Raw genomic sequence first — 26331 nt, forward strand, 5'->3', positions numbered from 1 at the left:
ATGTCAATGATTATGGCATGCTGCTGAACATTTTATATAACCTATCTCTCTCTCATAGGCTGAACATAATGTATCACCTCACCACAAAAAAATTTAAAAGTGAAATAGATTTGAGTACACCACTTATTTCAGTTGTAAATCTATCCCTTACTAGAACCAAAAAGAGACACAAATCTTATATAATACGCATTTAAAAGATAAATAATTATGATAACGGTGACCCAAGTCAAGTATCATTTCGAAATAGGAATAATGGTGCAACTTTATTCATTAATACCACTGACAACTGACAATAGCATGAACCTTATTATGAAGCCTCATAAAAATGACAATATGAACATACACTACTTTTATCACCCTAATATATATAAATTACATCACAACTGCATAGTACAAATTACTCTAACAAGTGTTATAATTAGAACTGACTTCATTTATACACTGGTATAACTACTAAAACATATACGAACATACACGTTATTACCCTTACAGTAAATATATAATATATCATTATTCGTTAATTACCTGCTACAACTATCTTAAACATTATGATCGAAACTCATAATGTTTTTAACATGAACTTCCTTGCTTAGCTTTAGGTATATTGGAAGACTTTAATAATCCATTAATGTCAGGTTCATTCATATTATATTATGAATCTTTTATTCTTAAAGTAACTTTTTAAAGACTTTACATGATTTGCTTCCTTCTTATTATCTATATAGAGCACAATCGAATGGCTTGTTTTTCTGAAGTTGTTCTCAGTTTCTTTTGAGTTTATCGCCCTTTCAGTTGTATTGTGTTTCTCAGAGCTTTTGGGCAGATGGGAAGACAGAATTTGGCTATTGCTCCTCTTTTTGGAGTTGTAATTTTGGCATGCCTATTACATTGTGATGATGCAAGGAAATTGGGTCCTTCCATACAATACAGATCTTCCTTGGTCTCACACTTTCAGCCTCATCTGCAAAACGTTTTTGGTATGCCTTATTTATAATCTTTTTGAATGATACACTTAATGCTTCTTATTGGATTCATCATAAACAAGTAAATAAGCTATCATTTGATCTGAATCATATATCTATTGTGCCATGTTTTCAGATTTAATTGTGTAGAGTAAAATAAGTATGATGAATTGTGTTTGTAATCAGTGATGAGTTATCCTGAAGAGGAGAGCAACACTTCATATATTGTAAAAGAAGACTTTGTAATGGAAGAGGAAGAAGATGGTAATGAAGAAGAAGGGGAAGATATTATAAAAGAGCCTCACCCTGCAGATGAATTATTGCAGAGCCACAAGGCAGATGGAACCAAATCTTACATTTTGGGTGGTTATTAAAGTTGTACCATATGAAAATATATGCTGATGAATCAATTGGTTTTCTTCTTGTTTCTTCTCAGGCATTTGTCCATATTTTTAATGTAACCATACAGAAACAGATGATCGGTTCAGATTCAGGCATTTTTTCTGCAGTTTTCTTATAAGACTTAGAAAAGATGTCTGTCAGTTGCATGATTTTTCTGATGCATGGATAATGGGTTGTTTCTGTTAGCCCTGAAAGCTGTAGATAAAGATAGGATGTGATAAGCATATTGTTTGTGGTTGAAAGCTAAATATACTGTATTATTATGTTATGTTAATTTGGGAATGTTGATTAGTTGTGGAACACTTTTGTCTTTTGACGTACATTTTGGAAGAGTCTGTGCAGTTTTTTCAAGCATTAGATTCCTTTAAAGTTTAGTTGGGATTTTGAATACGACATATTTACCTTTATAAATTATGATGAGTGACTTAGAAAGATCTTGAAGGAGATGTGTGGCTTAAAGTTTTCTTTAAAAAAATTATAAAAGATTCGCCAAATGTTTGCTTGCTATGTGATTAAGGGAAGGATGTTGTTATTATAGTTAACTTTGTGTATTTTAAGTTTTAAATGGTATTTTGAGTTTTGACAATATTTTTATTATTATCTTTGTATGTGACTTAAATGCTTATAGCTATTGTTATGACTTTGGCTAGAATAACTAATATTGTGGGAATCATTATGCACAAAAGAACAAAAAATGATAATTTTGAGTGACCATCTCAAATTCACTATTGTCTCATTAATCTTTCACTTTGGATACTACAAAAGTTATACAATTGATCCAATACTTATGTCCAAATGCTCAATAATGGTGTGTTGTTAGTACCAATAAAGCTCTATAATTGATCTAATTATAATTTTTAAAAGCTATTGGGTATACCAAAGAGGACTATTGGTCCACTAAATATTTTTTTGTGGGATTTTAATTAAAACATCCAATGCACAACAATTGGAAAATACATTATAACTGACCACCTTCCCCTGTGATTGCCAATGCATGTGTACTAAAAGAATGGTGTGAGATTGATCGTTAGTTAAAAATAGCTTACCGTTAATGCAATTATATGTTAACAATCAATGAACTCTCATTTAATGTTAGATTAATGTTTCAATCTTGTTTTCTATTATTTACCTTCCTTTATACAAAGTAAGTCTTGTAAATTCACTATTGTTGTCTATTCACGAGTTAATGAATTTTCTCTTTTCCATGGGATTTACCATTCTAGTAACTAAGGTTATTTTTGCGTCACTTTAGATCAATCTTACAACCCACAAGAATGAAGCTCAACTCAAATATTCAAATTCAATTTTCAACTCCCCTCGCAATCCCCTTTGTTATGAACCAATGTATCTCACATGTGTGTGACATGTTGAGATGTCTTAAAATTTAAGAATATTTAATGTGTCACAATTTAAATTATTAGAAGAAATCATCAACAAACACTTCAATTCTAAGATGCACACACAACCAAAATCTACATCATTTGCATATAGGCAACTTGCACACTTGTGTATATTATCTTTCTTGAACATTTTCTTGAAGTTATAAATTTAGTCGCACTAGGCATCTAACTTAGGAGAACTTGGCCATTAGTGATTTGGTAAATTGATGTGAGTTACATACTAAACATTATACTCCTTAAAATCTATTCAAATATAAGAGATCCAAGTTAACATGATGTACATGTACTATTTATTTTGATGGCTCATTTGAGTCTAATTATTAGGGATAAAATAAAAGGTGATCAAGATCAAGCCCACTATGATAGAATAAATACCTTTTTTTTGTTCCAATTCAAATATTGAGATCCTAACTAGATTAAAAGAAGAAAATTTGATACCTTAGAGATAGATTATATCACAATGTCAACCTAAATTATATCTTTTTGTTCATAAAACCAAGTATTTACTTAGCTCATTTATTTCTTATAAATGCACACTTATCTAAGTTTTTTTTTCTTAATTAGTTTCACATCTATAGTTAGACAGCTATTCCAACTAGATTTATTGGTAAATTTGATATTGATTATATACCTAGTGTTCTCTTAGTTTTGTACTTCATCAAAGTTTTTTATGTATACTTTTTAAAAATTTCTTTATCATATTTTAAGATCTTATTAGAATTAATTGTCTACTCTAATGCACTTCACATTTCTAACCTTATTTAGAGCTTTGTTATATTTATATATTTTATCTTTTATCCAACTCACCAATCATTTCTATTCCCTCCAAAATTTTCTTTTTCAAATATTCTTAATTTAATTATGGAATACGGTTTTAATAATATCATAATTGATTTTAATTTAAGAGTTCTGGTTTCTGGGTTAGATTGTGTGCAGTTTTTTAATCATCAAAAACTGCACACAATCTAACCCAGAAACCAGAACTCTTATGCATGGATTGTGGAAATCTCATTGATCTGATTTTAATTTATTTACTGCATAAGAACTTTGAAAATAATGCATATGTCAGAATATCCCCTCTCATCCTCTTAATGGAAATGATTGTTCACTTCAAACCCAACATGGCTCAATCCATTGAGAATGGTATCTTTGATAATGTTCTCATGAAATGTTGCTACTAATCTTAGTAAGAATAAATTAATAATATGACCACGATGAACATGCTTCTCAGTAAGAGAAATGTTAAGGGTGAATGCACCAAGTTGTGGTGCCAAAAAGATGACACACAACTCAAATTTTAAAAATTCTAAAAGTGCACACATGCTTTTTAAAAATTCTATATGTGAGCTACAAACCCACAACCCATTCCATTTTCTCTTGTTTCTTTTTGCCAGTGTCTTCTTTCCCCTCAACAATGTGCACATGATTTGTAGAAGTTGAAGAATTTTCTCACTTTCCTCCTCAAAATGCCTCCTTGTCACCGAAGATCGACATTGAGATCATCAAGTATGTTTTCTACTCTTATTTTTGTATTTTTTTTTGTTTTTCTTCAAATTTGTTTATTTATTTAAAATGCAATTGGTTTCTTATTAGGAAATGTGAATAATCAACCACCAAATCCTTAGCCTAATAAAAAGAATCAAAATGAAAACCCTCCGCAAGAAGAGCAAGAACTTTTGCAACCTCCACCGATTGAAAGACCTCCCTCTGTCACCCAAGAAAATATAATAAATAAAATAGAAAGAGAGAAAAATGAATTAGAAGCAATCATTGGTAGGTTGAAAGCTTGTGTGAAAACCAATCCTATGAGATGAGTCCATTATGAGCCATGTAGCTTCTGTTAGTGGTTAGTTGGATATTTGGCATGTTAAGAGAGAAGAACAAAGAGGATATTATGCAAAAAAATTATCCTATAAAGATGTAAGAAAATAGGACATAGCGAAAGGTAGCATACGTGCATTGTTTAAAAATCCTAGAGAACAAGACATTATTAAACATGCAACTAAAAGGTTCCCCATCCGCTGGTGCATACATGATGATATTAGAAATAAATTTTGGGATAGATGGTGGATGGTCTTTGATGCCCCTCCTTGCAATAATCATGAGTTTCTAATGTATTTCTTAAAGAAATTGTATTGTGAATTTATCCTTGGGGAGATCCCTAATTATTTTAACATGTTAGATTCTTAGGGTAGAGGTGGGGGATCATCATTTGAGAGGTCGGGGGCATGTTGCAACCCTAATGTAGTTAGGGTGCTTGTTATCAAGCCACAAGGTGAGCATGTCATTATTTCTTCAATTGTGAAGGAACATGTAGAGACCAATACTCTAGGGACTATCAATTCTTTGACAAAGACCCTCATTCATTGTGCCACTCCATTAGTTGAGGAGGATCCTTCTTTGTATCATGGTAACATGTGCACATTATGTGGATCCTTATGAACTTTTAGCAATCATGTTGGAGATACTATGGATGATGGGCTAGTCCCTGAAGAATTCTTGAGTGACACATTTGGCATTGATACATAGGTAAATTAGAATTATAATAAACTAATTTGATCACATTTTTTATGTACAGTTAATGACTAATTAATTAGCATGTCTTGACATTGTTCAAAATTTAGGGTAAAAGTGTTGATGGCCCTAGTACAGATTCCCTGACCCCATTTTACGTCTCATTGACAAGTCGAAAGATATGTATTAATTTAATCATTTAAATTAATACATATATTTATTAAGTAATCATATGAAAGATTGACAAAAAATAATAATCCATGTGCATTAGTTCTCTACTAGACCATCAACATTGACAAGGGACTCTAAACCTAGGCATGATATTAGCTTTGTAGAGGTACATTTGTTTCATGTTAATTTAATTCATTTTATTTATTATATTCTATAAAAAAAAATGTAAATTAAATTATATGATTTGTAGTTGTTGATGTCCCAGACTCCTCCTCATCTTTGCTAGTCCATCGATCCTACAGTTGCTATCGTGATGGCTAGTTCAGAGTCATTGATCAAGGTATGAAAGAGTTTTCATAGTTTTAGTTGTTATTTATAATAGTTAGTATTGAAATTTAAAATGGTATTTATAAGTATGATCAAATTATTATATTGATTGAATTGTTGTAGGGCCTTGTTACTCTCGAACGTCCATGAGCCTTTGAGGTGATAGTATAGAGTGACTATTTGATGATAGTAAGAAAATAATTTCTTTTTTGTGTACATATATTTGATTTCAATGTATAATAATTATCAATTCATATATAATTTGTTTGTATTAGCTCTAGTTAGAGAGGAACCTAAATAAGAGGACAAGTGAACATGTGAGGAAGACCCCATCATCCCTCTCATCTCCCTCCATGCAATGACTGAAGACTTCTAGGGACTTTTTTATATAGGGATGAGCACACATGTATAGGCATTAGTGGACGTATATCTTGGATTTTATGTTACTGAACATATTTGACATACATTTGATGTATATATGATATATTATATTTGATGTATGACATATATTTGATGCATGACATTATTATAATTAAAACTTTGATGCATTGGTTTGTTCATGCATGATATTATTGGTTAACATAATATATATCTAGTTTTTCTTGTTTACATTTAAAGTATTTCATGTATTTCATTTAAATGTAATTTACATCACAAATAAGGGTAAGAATCATTATAATAAGCTTTGATAGTATCTTTTGACATGTGAATAAGGCTATGATATTAACTTGTATTTAAATTGTACAAGTTATGAGTACTTTTGATTATGACTAACTTATTTGAAATTTTTGTTAGGATGAGAACAGTGAAACTTGAATTCTTATTACTGTTATACAATTAACATTGAAGTTTGAGTCTTGAGTTGGACACATTATGTAAATGTCTAAGCTCGAATCTTATTGCCATCATAAACATTTGAAGAGTTTATATTATATGCTTTATATTTAGAACACAAGAAGACTTGAAATAATTTTTTAAATTTATTCATGGAATTTGATATCAATATTGCTTCCTTATCCATCTCTTCAAGAGCTTCATTCATGGAAACACATTATATATGATCTTCTTATGATTCCTATAGCTATAGTTGTTGCATTTTTTCTTGGATATCTTTTGTCTATCATTTTCCTAGTACAGGGCATCTAACACTCCTTGTTTTGGCTTTGTTTGTATTTTTGTTTCTTTGAGGCTTGTTGTGACTCTATCCAAGCCAGGGTGGTGTATTGGTGTGCTTAGATAAAGTTGGTTTGACTAAGCCTTGTTCAAGTATGTGCAAGATAATAGACACTAGGAGGGACATTGGGTGGTCAAAGTGGGTCAAAGTTTGTACAATAATGCTGTGGAGGAGGACCCTTCAAACCTTGCTACTCAAGTCCTCAATAAACTAATGTTGCACACAAAATGTATGTTGAATCTGTGGCTTCTTGCATGGACAAATAATCATGACGTTGGGCTTCTTATCTACAATAATATAAAAAGGAAATAGAAATGCAACATTATCTATAAAACACTTGAGTAGAAGCAATATCAATTAGATAACTTAGAAGAATGTCAATCACACTCTCTATGAGAGGGGCCAAAGAGGAAACTACATTAAACATTGAAGTTTTACCTTGGACTAAGTTAGTTCATGTTTGTATAGTACCTTTTGCTTCATTAAACTTTCCTTTAAGTGTTCAACTTCTTGTATCTTTTTCATTCTTCCAAGTATCAACACGCAATATTTAGTGACTCTTAGGGTCAATTTCATTCAGCATGCCCAAGAATGTTTGAGTGGTCAATAGGATGGGACAAGCTTGGGATTAGGGTTTACCTAGCCACTTAGAGCTAATGGAGCAAATAGTTTGATCCCATGACAAATGGTTAGAGAGATTCACCAATTGATGAGTCATGACTTTGTACTATCCAACACTACAAGTTTCAGCATCACCCAAGATGGGGCCACAAAAATTAAAATAAAACCTAGTCTCCAAAAAGAGAGAGAGGTTATTGTAGGTGTTGACAAAATAAACTTGTAGCACCCAAAATTACATCCATACCTCACACAAGCTCTAGGATATGCCCCAACAAAGATCATTGCCCTTGGGCATTTAGTGACTCTCATGGTCAATTCCATTTGGTGTGCCTAATAAGAACGTTTGAGCAGTCAACGAGATAGGATGAGCTTGGGACTAGGGTTTACTTGGCCACCCAAAGCTAACAAAATAGACAATTCGATCCCATGACGAATGGTTAGAGAGATTCATAGATGGTGACTTTGTACTAGCCAACACTACAAGTTTCAACATCACTAGAAATGGGGCTGCAAAATCAAAATGGAATCCAATATCCAAAAAGAGAGAGGTTATTGTAGGTGTTGACAACATAATCATATAGCACCTAGAATTGCATCCATACCTTGGACTAGCTTCGAGATAGCCCCATAAAAGATCGCTTCCCTATGGCATTTAGTGACTCTTAGGGTCAATTTAAATTTAGCATGCCCAAGAATGTTCAAGTGGTCAATGGGATGGGACAAGCTTGGGACTAGGGTTTACCTAGCCACTTAGAGCTAATGAAATAAATAGTTTGATCCCATGATGAAGAATTAGGGAGATTCACCAGTTGGCTACTTTGTACTGGCCAATAGTACTAGTTTCAACATCACCCGAGATGGGGCTAAAAAATCAAAATGGAATCCAATCTCCAAAAAGTGAAACAAGTTATTATAGGTGTCAGAAATATGATCCTGTAGCAACCAAAATTGCATCCATACCTCATACGAGCTTTGAGATATGCCTTGTCAAAGATTGTTGTTTTATGACATTTAGCGACTCTCATGTTCAATTTCATTTAGTGTGGCCGAGAATGTTCAAGTAGTCAAAAAAATAGGATGAGCTTAAGAATAGGGTTTACCTAGCCACTTGGAGCTAATGGAGCAGACATTTTGATCCCACAACAAACGGTGAGAGAGATATGAGCAAGATATGTATGCTTAGGTCATTTTGTGTAAGATATGAGCAAAAGTTTCTAATTAGTAAAAATTGGGTCTTTTTGAGTTTTTGGTCAAGATATCCTAGGATTTGGTTTTTTTAGTTGTTTTTTTAATAATTTGGGACCTTTTCTAAGTCGTAGAAGTGAAATCTAGTGAACTTTGCAAAAGTTGTAAAAGTTGCTAAAAAATGCAACTTGGTTGGAAAGGACTATGAAATATGATTGGCAACCTTCTAACCTTCCAAAATATGTTTCCTAGAGTCATGCTTGATCATGGGTAGTTATGAGTTCCTAAACCTCCGCCAGAAACTTTTTTGCAAAAAATGCAAAAGTTACTCAAGCAACTTTGCAACTTTTGAGCAATTTTTGCTCTTTACATCTTTTTGTCAAATGGGTCCATCTAGGACAATTCTAGGAACCTAGTTAAGATTCTTATGACCTATTAGGTAACCAAATACCTTAGTTGACCATCCTAACAAGTTTTAACCTATTGGGAAACTTTTGACCAACTTAGGACCTAATGAGCAATTTTGGCTATTTTACAAACACCTTGGGACTAGTTGCTTATTAGACACACACAACCTATATTACTATGTAAATAATTCTTCTAACAATGTTTGGATAGGATTTTGCATGGTTGGATGCCTCTAATGGAGTTTAGGTGGCTATAGATGCATGAAATGCATGCCTAAGGAGCAGTAAAAAGAGATCTATCCATTGGAGAAGGGTATTTTATGGTATATTATGTCTACATATGCCTTGCAGATGGTTAATCAACCTCTAGTTGATTGAAGTTGGCTTGGGAAGTCATACATTGAGAAAGCCCTAGGTTTGAGGGTTTGTAAGTGACCAATTTGAGGATTTCTTACTTGTAGAGGTTGAAGCATTAAATTGGCATGATATTCCTTTGATCGAGTCCATTTGAGGAGACTATTGATAGTATAGAGCATTAGAAGCAAGGGCGGTAGGTAATTTCTTTGGAAAACCACCCTATTTTATGTTTAAAAAGGGTGCCTAGTTTGAGAATTTTTTTGTTGGTCCAAAACAACCTATATTGAGGTTAAGATATGTTAAATAAGGCTAAAATGGGTATCTAAAAACCTTTTTTTTTTGAGAAGTCCTTTGGAGATTTTGAGAGAAATTTTTTAACATCTTTCTCATTAGAGACCTAGTCCGGGGCAATTAGGCCTACTAGGCAGTTTTGATGAATTTGAGTACTTCCCCATGCTGAAAACCTTCTAACCTTCCAAAAGATGCTTCCCCATGATCAAATATCTAAGCATGGGTAGTTACAACTTCCCAAACTATCATTTTCAATTGTTTTCAAATATTGCAAAAGTTGCTCGAGCAACTTTGCAACTTTTGAGCAATTTTTGCTCTTCACATCTTTTGATCAAATCGGTCCATCAAGGATCATTCTAGGACCCTATTTAGGATTCCCAGGACCTATTAGGTAACCAAATACCTTAGTTTCTCAACTCTAACAATATTCTACCTATTGAGCAACTTTTGGCCAACTTAGGACTTAATGAGCAATTTTGGCTCTTTTACAAACACATTGGGACTGGTTGCATTCAATGGACTCTTAGAACTCATTAGACACAAAAACTCTTAACTAACCCTTAAAAGACTTCAAAAACCAAAAAGAAGGGAGGTGAATTGTACCAAAGAGTGGGAAAATCCATTTGAAGCTACCTAATTGTGCACTTTGCATCACAAAAAGTGAGAGAGGTCTATGTTTTTGTAATTATATTCAATCTAATGAACCACTTGGATTTGCTCTACATTTTAATGTCTCAAGTATTGTCTTGTGGTCTGATTTGTGAACCTTCCAAAGATTCCTATTATGTGGTTTTCAACCATATTTTATCAAATGGACATTTGACGTGACAACAAGATTCAAATAATGATGAATTTTCCTCTTTGTTTTCCAATCCTCGAATAACCACAAGTTAGTATTTTTCATAGAATATAATCTAAGTCATGTTTCAGTTACAAACACCCCACCTATATGGTACTCTAAACCTTCACCATCTATAACCGAGTGATTCAATTTTTTTTGGTCTGGACACAACGACACAAATAATAATATGTCCCTTCTTCATTGTCTTCAAGTGCAATAACAACAAAAACATGGCCTACAATGATAAACGTACAAAATGTGGAAACTAATTCAACAAATACTTAGGTAAAAGTTATAAAGTTACATATTGAATTTACAAAGATATATATATATATATATATATATATATATATATATATATATATATATATATATATATATATATATATATATATATATTACCAGGTCACACTAAATCAAACAAACGGTCAAAGTCAATTAATGAATCCATCTCTACCATTTCTAGTGTTTGTGGGGGACAATAAGTGTCAATAGGGTCTAGAACCTATATATCCCATTTTTCCAACCATTTAGTCAACTCACACTCATCCCAATTTTCCTCTGTACATGATGGACAAAAGCATGCCATTTTTTGTGTGTGGATACTCCATGAACCTGCATCAGAGCTTCTAAAAGAGTCCAACTCACTTGATCTTGTCAATTTGCAACAATCCTCATATGGTGCAATGTTAGTATTATCTATCAACCAGAAAAAAAAAAGAATTGTAGACTCACCTTCCTTACCTAGACCCATTATAGCATTACACCACTGGACAATGGATTTTTCATTTGTCAATGTTGCTCCATCTTTGTACTTTAATTCTTCAAAAGATAAGGCTCTTTTGATTCATGCACATACACCATCATGCTCTCCCTTTCCATGACCAACCTGTGTGAATTTTCACATATATTAAATTCTAGGCAACCTATGCATCCTTTTCAACCAATAGATCATCCGTGCATTCTTGAATTGAGATGTGCAATTGTCTAACCAAACAATGTGTTGGGAATATGGTATGCCCTTGTTAGCCATATCTATATAAAATAGTTGAAAACAACCATGTACAAACTCTGTAGAATGTGATTGATCATCACTGATGTAAAAATGGTACTCCCTCAATATCTTCCTCTCATCCTTTGTACTTGTAGATGAATGCATGAATTGTATGTGAACAAATATGAAAATCTATTGAGAAGTATAATGCTTTTTTCTTGCACCTCATTTTGTATTTGTACTATGTAGTTCTCTATGAAGTCTACAACCAAAATAATGGTATCTAGTGGAAATTTATTTTTGCACAACTTGAATTTTAAATCCATCCATCAAGCTCTATGTGTATGTCTTGCATACTCATATGTAATCTTTTCATGAAAAATCTTCATGAACACATACGCTAGAATATTTTCAATGATTTAATCACATCTTTTACCCTATTTCTCATCTTTTAGAGCATATGTCATTGTCTTATATTTTTCATAAACTACTACTTTATTTCCAATTGCACGTGTGCTATCCATATGCTATCAATTTGATAAAAGCTACAAAGAACCGCAAAAAAAGCATGTACCTATTAGTTTGTGGTGATTGATCAAGGAAGTACTATACATACTTCATAAATTCTTTGGGATTCAAGTCATGGCTGACGTTGTGGCCAACATATGGCTGACATATGGCCAACATGTTGTAACCCTAAAGTGAGATAAAAATACCTGTATAAAAGGGCTTAGGGTTAGGGATTATTTCATTGTGGTGATGCAAAATTGGTTCTTATGGTGATATTGAGCTGTAAGGGATTATAGATTGTAATCAAGTTATAATAACTAGATTGTAATAATATCTGACTTATTTTTTAGTGGATGTAGCCTAGGGATTGGGTGAACCACGTTAAATCTTGGTGCCTTGCATTCTTTTCTATGTGATCTATTATTTTCTGTTATTGGTTATATTTGCATGTAATTGTTATTTATGTCTGTGATTTAATCCTAACAAGTGGTATCAGAGCCTAGTTGTTTTTTCAGTTATCCTCTCTAGGAAATTCTCACGGTTGAATGGGAGTCTCATGGTTGAGTGGGAGTGATGGCAGATAAGGGTAAGCTCATGCTTGATAGGTTTAATGGGCACAACTTTTAGTTATGGAAGATGCAAATGGAATACTATCTTTATCAAAAGGATTTATGGAAGCCGTTAGAAGGCAAAGCCAAGAATCAGGGATCTATGTTAAATGATGAATGGGATCTTTTGGATAGGAAGGCACTTGGAAGAATTCAATTATGTCTAGCACCACCAGTGGCATTTAATATTACAAAAGAAAAGACAACAAAAGAGTTGATGAAAACCCTAGTGATATTGTATGAAAAGCCCTCTGCTTCAAACAAGGTATTTATCAAGAAGAATTTATTTAATATTAAAATGGTAGAAGGTGGATCTGTTACAGATCATTTAAATGAGTTTAATACTATTACTAGTTAATTATATTTTGTGGGTATCAATTTTGAAGAAAAAATTAGGGCTCTCTTTATTTTGTGTTCTTTGCCTGAAAGCTAGAATGGCTTGGTAATGGCTATGAGTAATTCTATTCCTAGATCTAACACCCTAAAATATGATGATGTGATTGGTGTTATTTTGAGTGAGGAAACTCGTAGAAAATACTTAGGTGGATCTACATCAGGAAGTGCTTTGAATGCACAAAGCAGGGGCAGAACAATTGAGAGAGGAAGTAATTCTAGAAATTGTGAGAAATCAAGAGGAAAGTCAAAGGGGAGGAGGTAGGACTGAATGACTACTGGTACTGTGGAAAACTAGGTCATAAAAAAAAAGATTGTTGGAATCAAAAGAAAAATGAAGGAGATAAACCAGATGGAGACAAGGAGGCAAATGTGGTAAGTAACAAATCCAAAGAGGGTGCTTTGCTTCTATCTTTAGAAAGTGTTGATGATTCATGGGTTTTAGATTTTGGTACTTCATTTCATGCTACACCTCATAGAGGTTATTTCATTGATTATGTCCAAGGGGATTTTGGGTTTGTTTATTTGGGAGATAATAAACCCTGTCAAATTGTTGGAAAGGGAAAAATTAAGATTAAGTTGTAGAATGGTAATCATTGGCTACTACATGAGGTAAGACATGTTCCAAGGCTGAGTAGAAATTTAATTTCAGTAGGGTAACTGGGTGATGAGGGTTGTGTAGTTACTTTTAATGATAAAAATTGGAAGGTTTCAAAAGGTTCCCTTGTAGTAGCAAAAGGTGTGGAAGTAGGCACCTTATATATTTATATAGGTCATATTGTTCTTTCTACTTTAATTGTTTCAGAGAAAAAAGAATGTTCAGGAACAATTGTTGCAGTTGAGTAGGAAGAACAAATAGTTGCTGTAGATTTTTATACAACGCTATGGCACAACAGACTTGGGCACATGAGTGAGAAAGGTATGAAAGTACTTCATTCAAAGAAAGTTTTACCATGTCTAAAATGTGTTAATATGGATTTTTGTGAAGGTTGTGTGTATGGAAAACAAAAGAGAGAGAGTTTTGTGAAGACTAGGAAGGAAAACAAAAAGGAGAAATTAGAGCTTGTGCATATAGATGTATGGGGACTGGCTTAGGTATCTTCCCTTGGTGGCTCTCATTATTATGTAACATTTATTGATGATGCAACAAAAAAGGTATGGGTTTATTTCCTTAGAAATAAATCTGATGTATTTCAAACTTTTAAGAAATGGAAATGCGTGGTTGAAAATGAAACTGGTAAGAAATTAAAATGTCTTAGATCTGATAATAGTGGTGAGTATTGTAGTCGTGAATTTGAAGATTATTGCTCCACTAATGATATTCGTAGATAGAAAACTATTCCAAGGACTCCATGGGAAAATGGAGTGGCTGAATGCATGAATAGGACTATAATGAAGTGTGCAAGGAGCATGAGGTTGCATGTTGGGTTTCCTTTACACATGTGGGTAGATGCTATCAATACTATTTTATATTTGATTAATAGAGGTTCCTTTACTCCTTTGGGCTATGGTATTCTAGAGGAAGCATGAACTGGTAAGAAAGTGAGTTATTCTTTTCTCAAAACCTTCGGTTGTGAAGCAGTTGCTCACATAGATTCTGAAAATAGAACCAAGCTGGAAGCTAAGTCAAAGAAATGTGTATTTGTTGGATATGGCATTAATGAATTTAGTTATAGGCTTTGGGATTTTGAAAATCATAAAATTTTAAGAAGCAAGGATATCATAGTCAATGAGAAAGTGTTGTACAAAGATCTGTTCTAGCAACATGAGAAGAAAGAAGATGATCATGTAGTGCTAGATAATACTCCAAAAGCTAATGTTCCAACCATTCCTCATGATGTGTAACAATCACAACAAAAAATACCGCACACATCGGTGAATTTTAGATGGTCAACAAGGAAAATTAGACCTCTATAAAGATTTTCTCCCTCTTTATATTCAATTTTACTTACTGATGCTAGTGAACTTGAATGTTATGATGAAGCAGTGTAGGTGGATACTAAGATTCAATGGAAGTTTGCAATGAAAGATGAAATGGACTCTTTGTTGAAGAATAAGACATGGGATTTATGCAAGTTTCCTATAGGTAAAAGAGATTTACAGAATAAGTGGATTTACAGGTTGAAAGAAGAGGAAGGAGGTAAGAAATGATTTAAAGCCAAGTTAGTTGTGAAAGGATTTGCATAGAAAAAGGGCATTGAATTTGATGAGATATTTTCTCTTGTTGTTAAGATGACTTCTATCTATACTATTTTAAGTCTTGTGGCTACTAAAGATTTTCATTTAGAGTAGCTTGATGTTAAAACAACCATTCTTCATGGTGATTTGGATGAAGAGATATATATGGCTCAGCCACAGGGATTTGTAGTCAAAGGTAAGGAGAACAATCTTGGTGCCTTGTGTTCTTTTCTGTGTGATCTATTATTTTCTGTTATTGGTTGATGATATGCTTGTAGCTGGGTCTAACATGGATCACATTAAGGGGATGAAATGCCAATTAGAAAATGTATTTGCTATGAAGGATTTGGGGGTAGCAAAAAAAATCCTTGGTATGAAGATTTGTAGAGATTTAAGAACAAGACATTGACGCTCTCTCAGGCTGATTATGTTAAGAAGCTGTTGCAACATTTCTCTATGGAAAATGTTAAAGCTATCAACACATCTTTACCTGGTCATTTGAAATTGACTAAGGAGATGTGTCCCGAGACACAAAAAGAGGAGGATAAGATGTCCAAGGTACCCTATGCTTCAGCTGTAGGAAGCTTGATGTATGTTATGGTATGTACTAGGTTAGTTATTGTACATATAGTGGGAGTTGTTAGCAGGTATATGAGTCATCTAGGAATTGAGCATTGGAATGCAGTCAATATATTTAAGAGGAACATCCAATAAGTGTTTACACTTTGGGGGCTCTACTATTAATTTACAAGGCTATGTTAACTTCGATTTGGTAGGGGTATTTGATACCAAGTGGAGTGTTGTGGGGCAGCTTTGAGCTAGGTTTCTAGGTTATAAAAAGTTAATGCTTTATCCACTACAAAGGTAGAGTATGTAGCTACTAAAGAGGTATGGCTTTAGTTCTTCTTAGAAGAATTGGGACACCTTCAGAGGGATAATTATTTGTTTATAGATAGTCAAAGTGCCATTAATCTTGCAAATAATTCAGCTCTACATTCAAAGACCAAACACATAGTTGTGGTACCATTTCATTTAGTTAGTTTTGGAGGATGGATAGTTAAAGTTGGACAAGATACATACAGATGATAATCCGACAGATATGTTGACAATGGTAGTCACAAGGGAGAAGCTAAATTTCTCTTCAGCTTCGATTGGTCTTCTAGACTAAACAAGAATACAAGAACAATAGAGTCTAGGAGGGTTTGGTCCAGTGGGAGCCTCATGGCATAGTGGCATAGCTATAGGATCAGTCTCCAAGTGGGAGATTGTTGTTTAGTGTGGGGCCTAATTAGTCCCCAGGTGGGAGATTGTTAGTTTGTGGTGACTAATTAGGGAAGTACTATACATACTTCATAAATTCTTTAGGGTTCGAGTTGTGGCCAACATATAGCTGACATGTTGTAACCCTAAAGTGACATAAAAATACCTATATAAAAGGGCTTAGGGTTAGGGATTATTTCATTGTGGTGATGTGAAATTGGTTCTTGCAATGGTATTGAGCTATAAGGGATTATAGATTGTAATAAGGTTGTAATCACTAGATTGTAATAATATTGGACTTGCTATTTGGTGGATGTAGCCTAGGAATTGGGTGAACCACGTTAAATCTTGGTGTCTTGTGTTCTTTTCTGTGTGATCTATTATTTTTTGTTATTGGTTATATTTGCATGTAATTGTTATTTCTATCTATGATTTAATGCTATCCAAGGATGACATATTGCAAAATTGTTGACTATCCCCTATTTCACATAAAATGTTGGATATAAATTCCCTTGAAGACTTGGGTGGCTCATTCATGTCACAATCCTACACAACAAACTTAGAATGCAAAAACACACGTATATGCCTAAAAATATCAAAATCGTTAGAAAATTCAATATGTATCCTACAACAAGAAGTTGTGCATTTGTGATTTATCTTCACATAAAAAAGTTTACCCATCTAAAAAAATCTTTGACTTATTCAAATTTGACGATACATACCAATAAATTTTACAAAAAAATGTGTCTAAGTTGAGTCCAAAAAATGTTTCACATGTGGACCATGATTTTGGCCACCAATCCTCCTTACAACATCTCTTTGATTAGGGGAAACATGCATGTTATTTGTCCAACAATTTTCAATCAATGATTTCAAAGCTTCACTAATTTCTTTATCCTTTCATGGTACTCTACCACTAAATATCCATAGCTCATTTTTTGTTGGATCTTCCACTCTCTCATGCCTTACCATGGCTATCCTTAGTGTACCTCTACTGATTTTCAATATTTTGCTTGTCTTTCTCATGAGTCTAGCTTTCTTCATTTGGGTACTTACTATTTTTGATGTAAATATGCGTCTTGTGATATTACTATCTTTGGTGCATAATTTAGAACCCACTTTATCATATGCACTCATTAGATTCTTTACAAAGGTTTTTTCATTTGAATCATCCATCATTCTTAGCCTAAGAATCTTCATGACTGGCCTAAATTTCAAATTTCTTATCATTTCAACAAATACTTGGCACTAACCTATAATATTTAATTCTTCAAAGAATAATCTCAACATACGATTAACTTTTCTTTGACAAGTATGTTTGCTAATCTTGTCAGACATGTATCAATATCAATCAAATATTTTGGTTTTCTAAAATGAATTATAGGTGTTATAATCTCTTCCATTCCTTCAACATTTTGAACATCAACATAAGGTTAAGTGTTTTGCGTACCTTGAACCGAAGATGATGCGCCTTGGCAATAAGATGCAAATAATTAAATATCACCTACTTGATATGTTGATTTTGTGCCTTCAACATGAGATGATGGATGTTTACATTGTCTGATGTAGAAATTAGCATCTCTTCAACATGAGATGATGATATGACTTCAACATTGGAAGACGGTGTAGCTTCACAATTGAATTGTCTTCTTGAGCGTAAGAGTCTCATTTGTTCTCTTTGTCTTTCTAATTCTTCCTCTTTGTTTCTTTGTATTGGTAGTTTGTGTTCCTCTTTGAAAGACAATTCTTCATCATTGCATTGCAATTTTCTTTGTTCACGTAGTATTTTTTTAAATCTCTTTTAATTCCCAAATCTCTCTCCCTATCTTCCATTGTTTGAGTTTTTGGTTTCTTCCTTAGCATGATGATGATTTCTATATGTCAAATTATACAAACATTTGAATTACTTGCAATTTGTAAATAACAAGTAATTCAAATATATATACAAATTAAAATTATTTCAATGAATACACAATCTATATTAAACAACTTGTCAAATTTCTAACCATTTCCAAATAACATTTCATTCTAACATACAAATTTCAATAAATTCATTATATATTAAACAACTTGTCAAATTATAATGAAATTTATCTCCATAGTAACAAATAATATTTAAAAAGGACTTCACTAACCTTTTGTATAGAAAGAATGTTCAAAAAGCTTTCCAATAATGTATCCAATGATTGAATTTAGTGTTTGCTAGCTTCCAACAACATGAAACTCGTGTTTTCTATTAGAACAACAAAACAGAGAATATACAAAAAAGAGAATACTGGTTAGTAGAAACCCAAACTTTTGTTATAACTATTTTTTGGTGTTTTCATATAGTACTTACACACTATAAAGCATGCATGCACTACTCTCTCTCTCTCTCTCTCTCTCTCTCTCTCTCTCCCTTTTTCCCATCCCGTACTCTCTCTCTCTCCTGCTGTCTCCCATCCTCTACTCTCTCACTCTCTCTCTATCCCACCCTCTCTCTCTATCTATATATATATCCCACTCTCTCCCATCCCCTACTCTCTCACTCTCTCTCTATCCCACCCTCTCCCATCCCCTACTTTCTCTATCTCTCTCCCCCTATCCCACCCTCCCTCTCTCTCTCTCTCTCTCCCCATTTCTCCCTCCCTCTCTCTATCCCATCATCTCTCATCCCATACTCTCTCCCTCACTCTCTCTCCTATCCCACCCTCTCTCATCCCCTACTCTTTCTCTCTCTTAGCATCTCCCATCTCCTACTTTGTCTCTCTCTCTCTCTCTCTCTCCCCCTCTCTGTCTCACTCCTTATCTCACCCTCTCCCATCCCCTACTCTCTCTCTCTCTCTCTCTCTCTCTCTCTCTCTCTCTCTCTCTCTCCCCTTCTCTCTCCCTCTCTCTCTCCCCCTCCACCTCCCCCTCCCTATCTCACTCTCTCCCATCCCCTACTCTCTCTCTCTCTCTCTCTCTCTCTCCCCTCTCTCTCACCCCCCTCTCTCCTCTCTCCCATCCCCTTCTCTCTCTCTCTCATCCCACCCTCTCCCATCCCCTAGTCTCTCTCTCTCTCTCTCTCTCTCTATTTCTCTCTCCTATCTATCCCACCCTCGCCCATCCCCTACTATCTCTCACACCCGCTCTCATCCCCTACTCTCTCTATCTCTATCCCACCCTCTCCCATCCCCTATTCTCTCTCTCTCTCTCACCCTTTCCCATGCCATACTCTCTCTCTCTCACTCTCCCACCCCTACTCTCTTTTTCTCTCCATATCCCACCCTCTCCCATCCCCTAGTCTCCCTCTCTCTTAGTCTCCCTCTCTCTCTCTCTCCATTTCTCCCTATGTCTCTCTCTATCCCACCCTCTCTGTCTCTCTCCATTTCTCCCTCTATCTCTCTCTATCCCACTCTCTCTCTATCTCTCCCACCATCTCCCATCTCTCTCTCCATCCCCTACTCTCTCTCTCTCTCTCTATCTCTTTGTCTTTGTCTCTATCTCTCGCTCCCTCCCCCCTCTCCCTCCTTCCCTCTCTCCCTCTCCACCTTCTCACATCCCCCACTCTCCCACCCCTTCTCTCTCTCTCTCTCTCTCTCTCTCTCTCTCTCTCTCTCTCCATTTCCTATTCTCTCTATCCCACCCTCTCCCATCCCCTATTCTCTCCCTCTCTCCCTCTCCCACCCCCTTCTCTCTCTCTCTCTCTCTCTCTCTCTCTCTCTCTCTATATATATATATATATATATATATATATATATATATATATATATATATATATATATATCTCCCTCTTTCCCCTCTCTCTCTATATATTTCTCACACACATCTCTCTCTCCCTCTCCCTCTCTATCCCCCCCTCTCTCTCTATATATATATCCCACGGGCCTCCCCATCCTCTCCTCTCTCTCTCTCTCTCTCTCTCTCTCTCTCTCTCTCTCCCATCCCCTACTATCTCTCTCTCCCCCATCCTCTCCCATCTCCTACCCTCTTTGTCTCTTCCCCTCTCCATAGTACCACTTTTTGTGGCCCCTTTCTTTGAGGACGTAAAACTAAACTATTTTGAAAAAAAAACTAGTAGTTTAGAAACTAGATTCAAAGGACTACTACTTTATTTTTGTCATAGATTAAAATTTTGAGCATAACTATTTTCAAATTCTTGTCAAAGTTTAGAAATTGTTGATTTTGGAAAAAAAAGTGGCCACGTATACCCCCCTTTTGGCACTACAACTTGGTCCACTTACCCTTAAGAACTTGCCAACTTATCTAACATTGAAAATAATATAAAATTAACATACATAGATTCATAAGTTGTTCATAAAAACTTTCTTGTCTTAGAGATCTAGATGTTTCTATAATAGCGTGTCCCATTTATTATAAATCCACATTTTTTCCTAAAAGCACATATTTTTAAAAAATTATAATTATTTAAGTCTTGAGAAGTTCTAAATTTAAAGGATTTTAGTTGAAGATTATTTATCAATCCTTCTTTGATAGAACCTAGAGGGTTTAGTCTTTAATCATGTGTCTTTTGCACCCCTCAGAATTCTGACAAATAATATTTTTTGCTATACCTTTTGGGACATTAAATGAATTACTTTATCTATTATATTTTGTAAGTATCTAGTCCTTATTATAAGATTTATAAAACATATTTTTTGGCTATATGCACCAAAATGTACTACCAAAAAGACACCATAGGAGTTTTTTGGTTCACATTGAAGCATTTGATGCACAGCAAATGACTCTCAATAACCCATCCTAAAACCACTTGGCATGTGCCCAATGGTAAAGTCAACATAAAAAGAAAAAGGATGTATAATTCATTTCATTTTTTATTTGAATTTATACAATAGAAAATTCCAAAGGCTAGGTGGTTATATTTTTAATTCAATTTTTGTACAATACTTTCTATTTTCTTATTGGTTAAGAATATTTCTTTCAAGGTTTAATTATTTTTTGAACTCAAAAAATTGGCAAAAATAATCTCTAAATATAAGTATGAATTAATTGTGGTTATTATTGGGTAGTAGGCACACCATCCTTTTGCATTTGACATTTATTTCTTGGACTTACTTCTTGGGCTTGATTGAGAGAGTGTAATGCCCATCCTTTCCTATCATTGTAGATTTAGTTGTTAAAGTTCTATATGACTCTCCTATAGATGTGTTAGCTCTTATTTGATATTTGAAATGCAATACTTTGATATGTTGAGTAATTGATTACATCGGGTTGTAACAATTTCCTCCTTCTAGTGATGATGCTTTAATTTCTCTTAGTTAATGAAATTACTTTTATGATGATGTCATATAATGTGTTTTAGAAAGATGTTTATTATGTCCTCATGATTATGAGATATTCATGTTAGAATATGGTGTTATTTATATTTAGGGTTTATTGTTATACTTACCCCATACTTGCATGTGTATGGTGTGTGTGTGAGTTTTACATTAATGTTTGACATGTTTGATATGGTTGAGGGAAATCATTGTTGAAAGTTTCAAAGGGTTTGAATTTGTATGCTTTCATAGATTGTCTCAAATTTTAGTTGTTCTTTTGAGTTAGAGTTTGAAAACCTATTGTAAAATTTTATTGAAAGATCTCTCTACTTTATGTCTTCCTAGGTGTTTGCATAATGCTTATTAATTTATTGTATTAATTGTTGGATAAAGAATTATGTTGTAGATTTAAAAAAAAAAACTTATTGATCAAGAAAAATTGATTGAAGAAAATTGTAAAAAAATCTAGAAAATTGTTATGCATGTATTATTTTAAAATTCTTTCTAATATACGAAAAAATTGATTATACAAAATTGGAAGAAAACAACAAATGGAAGAGCTAACATTTTAACTTTAGATTTTACATTAGAACCATGTGATTATCATGAAGTTTCTAAATAAAGATAAATATTCTTCTTATATCTAAAATAAGTTGGTTGGAAAATTTATTGAAAAATCAAAAGATTAATTGAGAGGAAAGCATATTGTAACTAAACTTATACATGCATGTGAAAACAAATGTACTAAAGATAGAAAACTAAGTATATTATGGTTGCACGATTTGAGAGATCAAAGACACATGAAAATACTAATTGCATTTTATTTTTAGTTTATAAAAATATAATTTAGTTTTTGGATTTATTTAAATTATTATTATTAATTATTAATTTCAAATATTAGAAAATTTATTTTTAAAAATTAAATTAAAATTTATTTATTTATTTAGAAAATTAAATAAATAAATACTATTTATTTTCTTATACGTAGGTTTTCAATGTCAATTAATTTTAAAACTCTTGGTAGGATATAACTTATTATATATTTATTAATGCAAGCAGAGTTGGAAATTAATAGAAATGTAATTGTGATCTAGTTATATTTTAAGAGAATTTATATTGAAGTTCATTAGATAATCATATTGTTATGAATATTTAATATTATGAGAGACATCGTAAATAACTTAATTAAAATTATAATTTCAAATTTGTTTATCTTTAGTTGCATTATGAATTAAAGGAAAAGTAAAAATTAATATTGGACTTAAATGTAAGTCAAATTAATATTTTAGAAATGAAATTGATATTAATATTTAATCTAATAATATACAGTCGTGTTATTAATTAAATCATTCATGATTTAAGATTATTCAAATTAATAACATGATAATATTGCATGATATTTTACATGTACAAAGAGATTGTATATTTAAATACTTATTGATTTATATAAGTATATTAAAGCACAACAATTTATATCAACATGTATATTCTTACTTTACTTCTAAACACATTCTTATGACCCAAACTAAGCAAGAGCAATTGATGGAATTAAATCATATGGCTGAAAACTATGTGTTTACTTATATTTGATTTATAGTCTTATGATTTTTTTTTCGTGATGGTTTTCTCTGTGGGTTGTTTAGTTGGCCAAGTTAGTATGTGCACCAAAGGCATTTTTGAGATTTCTTCTATAATTATTTGAATAGATGTCATGATGTATTTTATGATTCAAATTAATACTTATTTTATGAAATATCTTTTTATGAGCATTTATGAGAACTTGGGTTTTGAGAACCAAGGCTATTTTTGGGTTGCCTATTTGATACATCAACTTCTAATAGTCATGATTTTTGACTCAGGCCTAGGTTTTCTCTTAATTTTTTATAGTGGTTGCAATAAGAGGAGTTTGGTGGTCTAACAATTAAGTCCTACTCCATTGTGTCCAAAAAAAGTTATTTTTAGGTCTTAGAAAATCGCTCTAGACCCCCAAAACTTTATTTTCGTAATCTTTGTGCCTTTCTAGAATTTGTGTTTTGTAATAACTTCAAATGGGTATTCCCAAATTTGAATATTAGTTGACAATTCTTGTTGTCATAGTTTAAGGAAAGTCTAGTTTTATTTTTAGTTTTCTAGGAGTAATTTTGAAATTTACCAAAAATGGCAAATTCCAAGATTTGTAAAAATATGTCAAAAAAGGTTATTTTAAATTTTTTTTTTGAATTGAGGGTGTTTCTAGTTATTTAAGAAGCTATAGAATGATGTAGAATGGGGGTGGTAAATGGAAAAATATGAAGTTTTGGAAATTATGCATTGCATTTGTATTTCTCTCTTTTATGGTTTATTTCTACTGAATGAAATGTTGTGAGTGTCAACGAATACTTGATACTACATCATTATTAAGGAACCAAATTCAACTAGTATTACTTTTGTGGTATGCAAAACAATTGTGGTTTGTGAGTTTTGGGAAAGTAGTCTAGGTGCATGTCTATGGGAGTGACTTGCAATGGGGGTTGGGCCCAAAGTGGGTGCTAGGGTAACTCATTATAAGTTGTGTAATAAGCGATAATATAGTAATTTGAATATTTAGAAAACATTAAAAAGATAACTTAGAGATTTTGCCTTGCCCATGCCTTGAGTGCTTGTATAGGCTAAGGATGAGAATGTGATGATACCTAGTGAGAGGTATGACTTGTTTTTCTAATCTTCATGAGAGGATATTTTGATTTCCCATATGTCACATTGAGGATATGGGGTCTAGAGTGACTAGTCTAGGATAACCCAATGCTTGAGGGTTTGGGGTCTAGTGAGAGACTAGTTTAGGGTAACTCAAGTAGTTGACCATGTGATGACACTCCCTAGTATGTAGCTTAAGTCTCATTCATGTTTTCTTTATATTTTCCTTTGGTGGTGTACTTGTTGGATCTTAATTTTGATGGTGTATTTAGTGTGAGTTATTATTTATTGATTGGATCTCAATTATTGTTGACAGTTGACTATTATTGATGAATGCCAATAATTCATTAGCAATGTTTTTATTGTTAGAGTTAGTGATTGGTGGTTTACTTTTATTAATGATAGTTGTTATCTATTAGTTATTATGCTTGTGACACTTGACATTGATTTGGAGGTGGTTGTATCTTTTTGGTTTTGATATTTGATTTTGACTTGGTATCTATTGTTGATTTTGGTATGCGATATTGGTTTGGATGAGTGTCTTTTTGACTTTGGTTATCTTTTCTTTATCAATAATTTGAGTTATCCTTAAGGTAGATTTGGCTATCAAAATCCCTTTCCTAGGATTATATTTGATTTAATAATATGTTTGTGGATCTACATTATCTTCGTCCATTGTGGAAGTAGGAGCCTGATTAGGTCACCACATGGTCGGGAGGTAGTGACTTCTTACTATAAGAATTTTTCTTAGGGAAAAATTTACCCAAGACCAAGGAACTCAAACACAAGCACAAAATAGACTAGAGTATGATTAGAATAACTATATAGTATTCAATTCAATGTACAAAAATAGTAGGAGTGCCTATATATAAAGGCCTTTGAGATGCATCTAGAATGCCTAGGAATCAGCATTGTGATAAGTCATACAACTAGGAACATGTCCACTAGGTGTGGGTTATTCTTCATTATGCACAGAAGTAAGTGTGATGATGAGAGGATAAGCCTACAATGGTGTAGCATGGAAATTTATGTTGTAGAAACCATGTGCTAAATTAGGAGTGTGAATAACTATGTTGTCTACATGACAACTCAATGAATGATGCAAACTTTAGCATTGTAGACACCATGTGTTGAACTAGAGTTGCATACTCTTGTGTTGTCAACATGACAACTCATAAAGATATGCAAACTCCTAAGTGTCTCACAAAATAAATAATAAAATAATGCATTAACCTAAGTAAACTTAAGTAAAGTGTAAATAGTGAATACTTATTTACACCAACGTCCCCTCTTAAGTGCAACTTAGGGCAATGCACTTAAGCTCATGAATGCATAATGGGTCCTAGCTACAAGGCCATGTTAGGTTTCCATGTACAAAATTAATGCTCTACATACAATGATGCAATGTAATCTCTCATAAAGTGGAGAAAGAGGGAAAACCTCATGGGAAAAACCCTCCTCCAAAAAGAGAGATAAGTACAATAAAGAAGATGAGAGAAAAGAAGACCTCAGATGAGGAAAAGATCCCTCCCAAAAGAAAGAAGAGAGAAGTCAAGGGACTCCCCTTTTTGCAACATCTTGCACCCCCAAGAGATCTCGCAAATGAGTATACTTGACCTTAGTGAAGGGTTTGGTGAAGATATCGACAACCTACTCTACTGGAGGACAATACTGTAGTGCAATGATCTACTCATGTATAAGCTCTCTGATGTAGTACATATGAACCTCGGTGTGCTTGGTCCACTGGTGCTAAATTGGGTGCTTAGAGATCTCAATAACACTCTAATTGTCACAATGAATAACTATAGGTTTAGGTAGATCAA

General features: G+C 33.3%; 1 protein-coding gene across 1 annotated transcript; it reads left to right on the forward strand.

Moving 5' to 3' along the window:
• Positions 1 to 728: 728 nt before the first annotated feature.
• On the forward strand, positions 729 to 1664 carry LOC149551323 (uncharacterized). Its single transcript, XM_089789658.1, has 2 exons — positions 729 to 977; positions 1149 to 1664. Exons 1-2 carry the CDS (start codon positions 824 to 826, stop codon positions 1334 to 1336), a joined length of 342 nt encoding a protein of 113 aa, XP_089645784.1. The 5' UTR covers positions 729 to 823; the 3' UTR covers positions 1337 to 1664.
• The last annotated feature ends 24667 nt before the right edge of the window (positions 1665 to 26331 follow it).

The sequence above is a fragment of the Cupressus sempervirens genome, chromosome 6 (genome assembly GCF_028749045.1).
Source record: "Cupressus sempervirens isolate cs-2001-9-10 chromosome 6, ASM2874904v1, whole genome shotgun sequence".
NCBI classification, from domain to species: domain Eukaryota; kingdom Viridiplantae; phylum Streptophyta; class Pinopsida; order Cupressales; family Cupressaceae; genus Cupressus; species Cupressus sempervirens.